Source organism: Hemicordylus capensis, chromosome 2 (assembly GCF_027244095.1).
Source record: "Hemicordylus capensis ecotype Gifberg chromosome 2, rHemCap1.1.pri, whole genome shotgun sequence".
Classification (NCBI taxonomy): Eukaryota; Metazoa; Chordata; class Lepidosauria; order Squamata; family Cordylidae; genus Hemicordylus; species Hemicordylus capensis.
In genome coordinates, this window is record NC_069658.1 from 316,591,519 (window position 1) to 316,604,790 (window position 13,272).

The following is a 13,272-nucleotide window of genomic DNA, read 5'->3' on the forward strand; positions in this document are numbered from 1 at the left end:
AAAGTAAAGAGGTGCAGTAGCAGATACTAATGAGATGAAAACCAAACTGGAAAGCAGGATTCTGCTGTGGATAGAACAGGATAGCATTGCCCTGTTCTGGGTCAGTCTTTTGATTAATGTTGCAAAAATATGATGACATATTGGAAACTGGCCTTTATATAGAGCTGATTTTATTTTTCCAGTGACAATATCGTTCTTCTTTTCTAAGAGAAGAATCCTTCTTCTCGTGGTTTTATTGTGGTAAAGTTTAATTATTTTAGACACATTTGTGGGTTATTTTGTATTTGTTGGTTTCCTTAGTTATTAAAGGGGCTTCAGAGTATGTATATACAAAGAAAATGCACTGATCATTTTTTGGTTTGAAATTCATTATAAATGAACTTTGTTTAATAAGTGAAGGCTCCTATAGGAAAATATATTGGGTGACATCCAGACTATGCGTACAGGATAACATTTTATGCATGCAACAAGGGAGGGCATTTTTGACCAACTCCCATTCCCTCTGCAGCTGCCTATGCCTTGCAAAAATATGTCCCTGAGGGATGTGACACCATCAAGGACATATTTTCTGAACAAGCAGGTGGTTGCAGAGGGAAAGGGTGAAAATAACTGAAAATTACCCCTTGCCCATTGCATATCCAAAGTGTTATGCTATGTGTGCATGGTTAGGCTGGATGTCAGCTGCAGTTTTCTGCAGTCTGCTTGACAGCAACATTTAGACAATATTCCCCTGCTCTGTTCTCTTAGCATAGAATATAAAATCTTTCCTTTGCTTCAGCAAAGTTTTTATGTTAATCTGCCTCAGACTGAATCAGATTGAATTCTTGAATCAATTATGTCAATCTTCCTCAGACTGAATTCTTAAATCAGAATAATGACATGATTTTCTGACTCCCTTTCTTCCACTGAGGCCTGCTCAAAAGCAGCTCAGAATTATTCCCCAATCTGTCTTCCCCTTTTCATTCTGTCACACAAGTGTAATTTATAAGCCAGGAATCTGCATTGTGGCCACTGTAAAGGTCTAGGTTGAGGATGAAAACCTCTAATATTGGGTTCTCAGGCCACAGAAAATGGCTGTAGCTGCATTACTCAGATTCTCAGCTTTCTTGTGACACTTCCAATGTGCGGGGACAGAACTGGCCATAGAGAACTTGGAAAGCAGACCTATATGCAAGAACTTGTCACGACAAAAAAAAAGTTTACATAATGACATAAGTAGACATGGGAGGACAAATATATAGACAGACATCAAAGGTATAAGATTGATTTGCATTTACCTTTTACCAAAGTGTGCTTGTCTGTGGGAGATGAACGAGCAAGGACACGAAGTTTTGGCCAGATCTTGTCAATACGTTCCTGCTCAATCTGAAAATGATAATGATTATCCAGCTGTTTCAGAGAATTGTCTGCAATCTAGTGGACTTTAGAAGGAATATTAATGAACACATTAAAGTATTCCACCCCCACCCACAAAATAACATTAGTTCCCCGTGCCCCCCAGGACTGTAATAACTGCAAGAGCTTCCTGGATTTCTCTGCTTCTTTCATTCAGAGCTATTCTTCACTGTACTGTTGAGTAGGGATGTGCAAATTGATATGGGTAAAAATCAATTTGTACCCAAATCTAGCTGATTTGGGTGATTTGGAGACAAAACAAATCACCCCTGTGGTCCATTGGCTAGATTCATATCCAAATCTAATCATGCCTGATTCAATTCAAATTGATTCAAGATTCATATCCCTCCTATTAATTCCCTCAGATTCCCAGCTTTCATTTTTCATTAAAAGTTAAGCTCTAGCCCTTGTAGAAGTGGAGTTATGGAGCAAAATGTATGGTCACTATTTTTCAAGTGTTTGGATTCTTTGGTGTATAACATTCCCTCAATGAATCCCTATGAGGATTCATTACACACCTTCATTTCTTCTATTCATTTTGACTGTCTTTTGGACAATGGAACATAGGAAGCTGCCATATACTGAGTCAGACCATTGGTCTAGCTAGCTCAGTATTGTCTTCGCAGACTGGCAGCAGCTTCTCCAAGGTTGTAGGCAGGAATATCTCTCAGCCCTATCTTGGACATGCCAGGGAGAGAACTTGTAACCTTCTGATGCTCTTCTCAGAGCGGCTCCACCCCCCAAGGGAAATATCTTACAGTGCTCGCACTTCTAGTCTCCCATTCATTTGTAACCAGGGTGGACCCTGCTTAGCTAAGGGGACAAGTCATGCTTGCTACCACAAGACCAGCTCTCCTCCATGAAAGTGCCAACTGTCAACTGCCATTTGCCAACTACAACCCCCTCCCACCTGCAAGGCAGTGGGGCACTACTCAGTTTATGTTCTAGGATTTTTTTCAAGTGTTTATACTCTTTGGTATCTAATAACCTTTCCTCATAATGAATCCCTATGAGGATTCATTACACACCAAAGAGTCTAAATACCCCAAAAATTCCTAAAATATAAAGTGAGTACCCAGCGGCTTGGAGGGTAGTTGGAACATGGGATGCCACTAATTCCCCATCCTCACCTGCAAAGCAATGGGGTCAAAATTAACAGAATAAATGAAGGTGTGTATAATGAAAACACCAAAGAATCTAAACACTTCAAAAATACCTAAAAAATAAATTGAGTACCTCAGTGTGTGTGTGTGTGTGTGTGTGTGTGTGTGTGTGTGTGTAGTTGACACATGGCAGTTGATGGCTGGCACTGTCCAGTGATAGTCAAAATGAACAGAAGAAATGAAGGCATATAATGAATCCTCATAGGGATTCATTATGAGGAAAAGTTATTAGACAACAAAGAATCTAAACATATCAATATTCCTAAAAATTAAAATGAGTACCCCACTGCCTTGCAGGTGGAGGGGTGTAGTTGGCACATGCAGTTAACAGTTGGCACTGTCCAGTGACAGTCAAAATGAACTGAAGAAATGAAGGTGTGCAATGAATCCTCATAGGGATTCATTATGAGGAAAAATTATTATACATCAAAGAATCTGAACACTTGAAAAATAACAACTGCACATTTTGCTCCATAACTCCACTTCTACAAGGGAGAAGCTTAGCTTTAAAAAAAAGAAGAAGAAGGCTGGAGATCCATGTTAGGGTTAGGATACGGCGATGTCGAATCCCCATTATTTCCTATGGCAGAAATGTTCAAAATCAGTAAAAACCAAAATAATTCATTAAACATCAACCAGTGTCCCACTGCCCTGAAATATGGGTGGTGGGTGGCACCCATGGGGACCTACCTATCACCCAAATCTGGTGCTTCCAGGACCTTGTTAAGTGGTCTGGATCGATCAGAATTGAATAAAAGAAAATACAAATAGAATCTGGGGTGATGGGGGGGGTTTGATTTGGACACAAAACAAATCAGGGGTGATTTGTTTGGGGCACAAATCAAATAAAAAAATTGATTTGTGCACATTCCTACTGTTGAGTACAGTTAGATTCTTGTGAGGACCCAGCTTTTACTCTGCCCTCATAAGCCTGCAAGGCATGTCAGTTGGTAAATTCCTAAATCCAAAGGACTGACTATAGGATATACAGGCAGTGCCACATTCATATTATGTCTTGTAAAAGCAGTAATGCAGCTTAAGTGATGAATCTAGGCTTTATCTGAAGCTCGGGTGAGCCATATGCCAATAGTACACAACAAAAAATGAATCTCCACCTTTCTGCATGTTGAACTAAGAAAACTGGGTGTGAGCATGGGTGATGCACAAAATACAAAAATGTATACAGTATATTTCAAATAAATATCAGAAAACATGGCACTATGGACATTTGTTCACTAATTCTTCCACTTACACTTCTGCACCCAGGGTATCTCATCATTAAAGAAAACACTTCTACTCGGAGGCCAAATCAGAGACATCATTTAGGTAAGGTGCAGGGTAGCCTTCCCCCATAATTTAGACCAAATATGATCATTCCTTAGGGGTCCCTGTGGCTCTACATCGCACTTATTCTAGACACACAAAGCTGTTAATACTAAGTCAGACCATCTTGCACAGTCTTGTCTATTCTGTCTCAGGGGCGTAATGAGGCTGGAGTGGGCCCAGAGACAAAATTTTAAAATGGGCCCCTCACTGATACACACACACACACTTCACATGTGACTTGCCTCTGGGGGGCCCCTCGAGGCGTGGGGGCCCCAGGCAGCCGCCTCCCCTTGCCTAATAGTAGTTACGCCCCTGTTCTGTCTGCAAGCAGCAGTCCAGGATTTCAGACAGGGCTCTTTCCCAGCCATACCTGAGATGCCAGGGATTGAACCTGGGATTGAACCTTTCGGCATGCCAAAATAGTACTCTATGAGTAGTGGCTATACAATACGCTATGTGTACTAGCTATAGCCCAATGACTTAGCAGAGAAATTATTGGTAACTGTAATTCATGACATGAACAGTTAAATTCATGGGTCAGTCAAATTCTTACTAGGTATGATTGTCAAAGGCATAAATCACTTTACTTAAAATAATGACTTTATCCTGTGTTGTTGATATCCTACAGTCTAAAAAAGAACAAAAAGAGGATTCAAATATAGATAGATAGATAGATAGATAGATAGATAGATAGATAGATAGATAGATGCAAACGATTCTAGAAAATCGTTTATTTTGCCTTTCCCACTAAAGTCTAAAATAATGCACCTGGGAACATGCTGCAGATTTTATTCAGTTTATTTTATTTTCAGAAGTCCTCTGAAATGGACTCATTCACCTTTAGAACACTGGGTTAGTTTTAATGCAAAGTTTGGCATTATTACCAGGGCTGGCTCCAGCTTAGAGGGAACTCTTAGCAGAATATCTGCCCAACAGACCACTCCTAAATGGGTGATTCTTGGCTCTTACATTTGTGACAACAACAATCTCCCGACACATTCTGCAACCTGTGGGTAATATGATGGCAACTGAAGGCTGCTGAGAACTCTGCTTTCATGCCACTGACATAAAGGTAAATAAAAACAAGCCTAGAGGAGCACCAGAAAATTGGACCCTCCGTGATTCTGGGGCCCTGGCATCTGCCATGCTGACGATCACATACTAATAAACTAATGGGGGTGGATGAGAAAGGCACTCCTCACGCAGAACACTATTTATCCTAGGGCCAGTCTGTTTCTAAGCCTTTAGCCACCCTATCTGGAGACACCAGCGAATCTGCAACCATCTGCATGCACAGCCACGAAACTACAGCTACTTTCTGCATTATATCTGAACCAACTCAGTAATGTTAACTTGAACAAACATATGGTCTAAGACCATCCTGCTGAGTGCATGGTGCAGTTCTATTACAGAATAACTGGCATTCCATTCACACTGGGCTTACCTCTCCCTTCTCATTTCGGATCCTTCGATTAAACTCCTTTCCCTCAATGCAGAGAAAGTCTTCTCCAGGATGAATTATTCCGCACTTTATGGCAATGGCACGAGCTGTATTGATGTTGTCCCCAGTGACCATACGGACTGTAATTCCAGCTCGCTGGCACTTCCTTATGGCTTCCGGGACCTAATATAACAGTGAGGTGGAAAACAATACAAAATAAAACAAACTGATCTCTCTTTCTTACAATATTTCAGAACTAGCTTAACCTGCACAGAGCATCTGTGCACTAGTACTTAATTATTCCCCTCATCCCCCTGCCACAGCCCCCTTCACCTCAGAGATCCCTCCACCCTCACCTGAGCAGCACTCCTCCTCCTCCTCCTCCATTCGGTTGCTTCCATGCCCCCACCCCTCTTGGTCACTCCTCAATTCCTTTACTCCATCTCCCTCACCCCTCTTGGTAGCAGCTACAGCATTGCTGATGTCTATTGGCCAAGCTACAGCCACCTATCCCCAGAGACCTCTTCACCTGAGCCCTGCTCCTGTTCTTCCCCACAGAAGCAGCAGCAGCAGTTGACCGGGCTCTTCTTCGCTGCTGCGGCCGCTTGTTCCCTTCAGGCTATTGATAGGCCTTGGCCTGTCCCTTGCCTGCCTGCCTCCTTCTGCCAATGGCCTCGGTAGCCCCAAACAGCAGCAGTGGTTGACTGGGCCCTTCCTTGCTGCCAACAGGTGCTACCATGGCTGCTCGTTCCCCTCAGGCCAGTGACAGGCTTGGACCTGTTCCTCACCCTTCCTTCTTTCTCTCTTCCACTCCCTTCTGTTTCTCTCTTTCTCTCTCCTCCACTTGTTCTTCCCCTCTGTCTTTCTTCCCCTCCCTTCTTTTCTTTCTTTCTCTCTTTCCCTTCCTGAGTTAACAGATCTTGTTCATCTTGTTTCCTCATCTAATTCACACAACGGCAGCCTCCTTCTCCTGAAGGGGCTCTTTCTTCCCTCACAAGCCCTCTCTTTGCAGACACCTGCCAACTATCCTTTTATATCTATTCCTCTCCTATTCAGTCAAGAACATCTTCAAACCAGTAACAGTTGCATATCCCTATATGCATATGGAATCACCATTGCCCAATCACCATGGTGCCACAGGCACCCCCTCCCTATCTGCATATGGAATCTCCACTGCACAATCACCACTGTGTTTCTGCTTGAGAACTCTTGCGGGATGCTGCCACACACGGGATTAGCCACGGGTACACCTTAGAGAATTATAGATATAGAAGATTGTAGTTTTAGACACTGAGGCCATATTCAGATGTCACAAGAAACCTTGGCTTAGCATTACATTCACAAGCAGGCAGGAGCCTCAGGGACTCATATGCTCCCATCTCCTTCCTGCACTGCATAAGGAGCTGAGATTTAAAGCTTTAGTTATGGTTTAGGCAAGGGTTTCTTAACCTTGCCCCCCCCACAGATGTTGTTGGACTACAACTCCCATCACCCACAGACATGGCATTTGTGGCTGAGGATGATGGGAGTTGTAGTCCAACAACATCTGGGGGCCCAAGGTTAAGAAACCCTGGTTTAGGCCAAACCACAGTTTCCTACTTCATCTGAGTATGGGACACTGTGGCTCATTCAAATCATAGTTGGCTGACAAACCAGCATGTAAAAGCAGGAGAACATCCTGCCTGGCCTGACTTCATGGATATGATGTACAACCTTTATGATTGCTGCTTAGAAGCATTCCTTGTATGCTTCATTCCTACATGGCATGTTCCAGGTCTGACTCATTATGCTGCAAACAGTTTTGAGGACTGAACCAAGTGAGGTGCATGAAATGAAGTGGGCAACACAAGAATGAATCCCACTTTAAGGGAAGGTAATAGTTTTCAACTTCTAGTAACCTTAGGAAAATGTTTCAAACTGACCCAAGCTGGTCAAATTGAGTGACCAGATATCAACTCAAGACAAGCCAATGCTGTAATAAAACAGTCTTCAAGCTATGTGTAGATCAAAAAACGACAGAAGTCTCTTAGGAAATCTGTGTGTGTGTGTGTGTGTGTGTGTGTGTGTGTGTGTGTGTGTGTATAAAATGAAAGATAGAAGCTGTTAAGGAACATTTCATTATGTGTAGTTTATTATGTGTAGTTTATTGTGAGATATATACTGTAGACAGATTTATAGCTGGTATTATATAGTGAAAATCAGATCATTTTAAAATGAATAGGAGCTCTTTTATATTTAAATTGATTTGCTCTGCCCAGATCAACCCTGTGCTGAATTATTATTAGGGAATAATAATATATTGTGTCTATACTGAGTACATAGCCACAATGGTTCTAGTCTAGGGAATCACTTGGGAACACACACACTTTCCCCCCTTTCTTAAATGAATATAAGCCTCCGCCTTCCTACATACTGGGTCACAAACCATACTAGAAAATAAATGAGAAGCAGCCCCACCTTGCCTTCACATGCACAAGTATAGACAAGACAAGTATGGCCTATGTGTAAAGGGGCTGAATGTATCTCAGCCAATATTGGTCTCTGTTCCTTTTCAATAAGAGGAAAAATACAGGGAGTGCACAGGAAGAAGAGACCCAGCACTTCAAAGAGGTGCCACTTGAGAACTTTGTTGAAAAGTGGTATATAAATATTTGTCGCCATCTTCCCCAATTCAAGCTGATGTTGAAACTAAATTTAAAATATCTAGGAACAAAATGCAATTTTTAATGAGGTTAAATAACTGGGGATAGGGTAGAATGAATCATTTTATTCAAAATTTAATGTATGAAGGATATATGTTCTTCAAACATAAAGCACTCTTTGAACAGGAATTTAGGGATGTGCTCAAATCGAATCACCCCCAATTTGTTTTGGGTCCTAATCTGCCTCCCCCAAATCACCCCATATTTGATTTGGATCTGAATCAATCTAAATCCATTTGGGGCAAAAAAAAAAGAGTTCCAGGGGCAAAAGAGTGGGGTGGGTGGTAGTGCATAATGGGTGGAAGCTACCACCCAAATTTGTGTGTCTTCAAGCTTTTCCCCATAGGGAATAATGGGAATTCTTTGGTGCAAAATGATAGTGGATTCTCTGGTCAATCATCATTTTCCACCGAAGATGATGAATGAACATATTAGTGCAAAATATGCATATGATTGTGTATAATCCACTATCATTGTTCAACTTTGTTCATTCATCATCTTTGTTGCAAAATGATGAATGACCAGAGAATCCACTATCATTTTGTACCAAAGATCCTACTCTCAGAACACCTTGAAAACTGAAAAGAACAACAAAGACCAGTACCCCATGGGCTTGTGGTTTGGGGGGTGGTTGGCACCCCATGGGCACTACACACAACCCGTTCTGGGCCACCCTGGTGCCCCCATTATGGGGCTGCTGAAATCCCATAACTCCCTCTAGAAAAAAAATTAAAGACGTGCATAGGAACATAGGAAGTTGTCATATACTGAGTCACCCCATTGGTCCATCTAGCTCAGCATTGTCTACACAGACTGGCAGCGGCTTCTCCAAGTTAACAGGCAGGGATCTCTCTCAGCCCTATCTTGGAGATGCCAGGGAGGGAACTTGGAACCTAGATGCTCTTACCAGAGTGGCCCCATCCCTTCAGGGGAATATCTTACAGTGCTCACATGTAGTCTCCCATTCCTATGCAACCAGGGTGGATCCTGCTTAGCTAAGGGGACAAGTCATGCTTGCTGCCACAAGACCAGCTCTCCTCCCTCCCTTGCATTTATGAGGTGTAAACGTCAGAAATTTGTTAAAAACCACCCCTTGTCGTAAATCTGTTAGATCGGCTAACCCAACAGGATTTACAACCCCTTCAGGTCTCCCCCTGTGAGTTAAACAGAAAGAAGCAGCAAAGCTGCACAAAGGAAAATGAAAGACTCACAAAGAAAAATAGAAGTAAATGAATAAATGAATAATAAGACACCTGAACTGAACTAGGTACCCCCCTCTGCGATAACTGAGTAATAACTGAAAAGAAAAGAGCAGGGAATGAATAGAACAAAGGACACCAGAGCAAGGAATTAACGGAACAAGAAAGAACAGAACAGGAAAGAACAGAACAAGGGCAAACTGGAACTTGAAAGGTTGAGGAATTCTAAATAGGAACACGGTCTGCAGTAAGCGAAAGTTGCTAACAGCAATCTGTGCAACTAACAGACTACTTAATATAGGGCTCAACATAACCGGCAGCCAATCAGGCTTTCCTGAGTCAGCACTTCTACTTCCTCTCCTGTGATATCCTGCTCCTGCGTGTCTCCCACTGAGCCTTCCTCTTGAGACATCTTCTAAAGACAGGAGAAATCCCCACCTCCTCCTGATCAGCCTCCTCAGCCCTCATGTGTGGCAGCTGCTGTGATTCCTCAGCTCCACAGACTGTTCTCCCTACCAAATCCTGTTGCTGTGCCTCTGAGCCTGCACTCCCAACCGAGTCCTCCCATTCCTCCTCTGACTCAGAGGTCTGAGCCATGACACCCCTTTGGCTAATTTGGGTGGTAGCTTCCTTCCACCCCATGGGTACTACCACCCACCACAACCTGCTCTGGGCCACCCAGATGCCCCCCACAAGGAGTTATATGGTGGTCAAAATCCCCATTATTCCCTATGGGAATAAGCTTAAAGACACACAAATGCCAAACATTTGTTAAAAATCACTCTTTGGGCCAATTTCTTTGAAACTTGACTGGTAGCTTCCACCCATTGGGCACTACCAGCCAACCCACCGTGGCCACAAAATGGAGGTCCAGATCTCCGAATTTTTTTCAGGTCCAAATCTGGGCAATTTGTTTTGTACCCGAATCTGGACAATTGAGCACAGGGGTGATGTGTTCTGTCTACAATTTGCCCAAATCAGCTAGATTTGTGTATAAATTTTGTACCCAAATCGATTTGCACATCCCTAGCAGGAAGTAGATGGTGCTCAAAGAGATGAAGAAAGTTAGGCTTTATAGTCATTATAGGTATCTTCATTCAGTCTCTAATGGTTTGTAAAGGATTTCTTATGACAGATACAAATGACTCAAATTGGGGAAAAACTGTGTTGATGTACAAGTTGTATTTTTGCATTGACTGGCAGAACTTAACTGAAATTTAGCTAAAGTGATACTTGAACTTATTAAGGAAACTAATTTTTATGATAGGTCACTCCAGGACATATACATATTTTTCTTCCATTCTGAGCTCCCTCCAATGTCCAGCGACACTTTGCTCCCACTAACTAGGACCAAAAATAAATAAATAAACCTACATATTCTAGATGATCATTATAATAAAACTGTTTGAAGAGACAGTAATTCTAATCTACAGCCTTTTAATTTAAGCTTTCATTTTCCCAATGGGCTGTTTACACTGGCACAGCCCACCAGCAACCTACATCCTGATTCAGAAACCTAAATAGCTGATACAGAAAACAAGTCTTGTTTAATATTCCAAAATGACTTCTACGACGTTATAGTCCAAGGGTTGTATTATTTGCAATTATATAATTGTATTATTTGCAACTAAATATGCAGTTCAGTGAGTAGGGCTTTATTTCACAGCATTCATTAGCTCTGAGAGTCTTTAAAAGATATTGTATTCTTCAGCATAATTTCATATAGGTTACGTTCTCAACAGAATACTGCATTACTTTTTATCTTAGATTGAGGGATGCAGTTTTGACTATGCTGCACAATCCCCGATGATGCGTTCTAAATGTGTTATTCTGTGAATATTGCTAAAGGTGCACTGAGAATCCCTTGAAGGCACAACAGAGACCAGGGAGCCATTTATTTGCAGAGCTATGCACCAAGAAAAGTGTTTATAATATTGCCTCTGTGTCCTGAAATCAGCAGTCAATAACTTCTATTATTTAAAGCCGAAATGTTTTCTTCTACATAGTGAAACAGAAATGCTGAGAAGCACTTCTACACATATAGACACTTGAGCTGTCTCAGTAAGTCATTCACTAGTAATAAGCCCACACACCTTTCTCAATTTCAGTGAGTCAACAGTGAAGCAATGGAAGTAATCCTATGCACAGAGGAGCTAATGTTCAGGGTATTTGGAATTCACAAAGCACCATGTAAAAACCCCAGAGTATGAGCTATTGCTTCCAAACTTGTTGGTATTCACAGATGAGACATGTTGGGAACTGCAGCTGAGGAGAATACAAAAGACCCAAGTGCACTTGCAAATCTTTGGACTGTAGCCATTCTATCTCTAGAAAAGAACTGGCCATTTATCACTCTGCTAACTGGGCAAGAAGCACCTATTAAAGTGGCATCTCTCGGATATTTATCAGGGTGAAACCAATTGCTCCAATTCAGTGTAGCATAGTGTCTGTCCCGTGGCTCTTGCTGGTGTCTCCTTTGTGTGTGTGTGTTTTGTTTTGCTTTGTTTGAATGTGAGCATTTTGGGGACAGCATTTTCTCATACTTGCGTTCCCTTTGAGAACTTTTTTTAAATTTAAAAGTGGTATATAAACTATGTTCAATAATAATAATAATAACCCTGAAAGCAAACTGTGCCAAGTTCATGTGGGTCAGGTGAGACCCACTCACAGAGTTGCGTTGTTTTCCCTCGGGTTCTTTCTCAGAGCTGCCGTAGAAAGCTCAATGATAGTGCCAAGGCCCAAGAGGGTGTTCAGAAAGGTGCAAGCAATCACCTTCCCTGAGCACATTACAAATTAGGTCCAGATCCCACCAAGTAGAAATGGGCTCACCTTGGAACAAGCACCCCCACTACCATTGCCCCTAACCACACTTACCTGACTGCAAACTTGCAGTAGCAACAATGAGGGCTAGAGATGGGCTTAGAGACTACCATGGCAACATCTAAAAGTGTCAGGAATCGGAAGGAATGTAGCCCAGATTCTTGACATCCATAGTGAGGATAGGACAACCACGAGAAGTACATTGGCCAGTAATCCTCATGCAACAGGTGGTGAGATTTCCTAACTGAGACCTACAATTATGCCTCCCCATGTCTGTTGCAGATGTAGTCATTAATATCACTAGAGAAGCTGGCAGAGGAAGGAACAGGGTGTATAGGTCTTGGGCAAGGGGAGTGGGAAATGAAAGACCTCAAAGTTATCTTATGCTCAGAGAGACATCATGGAAATGTGAGGAAGGGGACTACACTTCAGAATGGGTTTGGATATCCCCCCCCCACTTTTCTTTGAAAAATACTTTTTTCTGAGCCAATACTCATTTGAGCTGAAAGACGTGCCCAGCATTAGAAATGTCGCTCCCCATCCCCGCACGGTGAGGTGAGGGCGGGGTTGCGCCTCTGGCCTCCGAAGCAGGCATAGTGGCCACCATCTTAGTCCCCCTCCACATGGCCAGGGCTAGCCAATCCGGAGAGGGGGCAGGGAGAGACTTGCTCGGCAGCTGCCATTTTGCACAGTTCCCCAGCAACCTAGCCCGTCACCTGCGGAGACCAAGTAGGAGTCGCACTAGGCTTTTTTTTGCCTACTTCTCACTGAGGCTTAGGAGTCGGATTGTAGGCAGGCATCGTAGAACAACTGGTCACTTGACAGGAGAGTGCAGGTGTTGGGTAGGTAGATTCAATATCGGTGTTCAGCTGGTGGGTCTTTTGAGGTGAGGGGGGTCAAGGAACATCCCTTCAGGGTTTTGGCAGCCTGGAGGGCTGGGAATGGCCCCCACTCGGGGGGGTGGGGTGGCGCAACTCACCAGCTCAGAGCTTTGGCAGCTTGGGTTTGTGGTGGGTCGGGCCGCTCCTCCCTCAGCAGGGTGAAGCCTCACAGTAAGAGGAGGTCAGGACATGACACCTGACTGAATCAGTACCTGGCCCTTCATCCTGGTGTGGGATGGCCCTCACTAGGAGATGGCCACCACACGGGAGGAGTAACTGCACTCCGATTAGTTAGGGACTTCATTGTAAGTTTGCTATCTGCTGTACATTAATAAAGTGGCCCTT

At 43.0% G+C, this 13,272-nt stretch overlaps 1 protein-coding gene across 30 annotated transcripts in view; it reads right to left on the reverse strand.

Moving 5' to 3' along the window:
- The window catches only part of ATP2B2 (ATPase plasma membrane Ca2+ transporting 2), a 697,462-nt gene that overhangs the window by 57,590 nt on the left and 626,600 nt on the right, over positions 1-13,272 (reverse strand). For all 30 annotated transcript variants that reach the window (XR_008315871.1, XM_053294622.1, XM_053294618.1 and 27 more), the window contains 2 exons: positions 5,329-5,508; positions 1,278-1,365 (listed from right to left, as the gene is read on the reverse strand). Coding sequence is in view for 29 of the 30 variants with exons in the window: in XM_053294622.1 (XP_053150597.1) it covers positions 1,278-1,365; positions 5,329-5,508 (268 nt within the window). In the remaining variant the exon portion in view is untranslated. The remainder of the gene's footprint in view (positions 1-1,277; positions 1,366-5,328; positions 5,509-13,272) is intronic.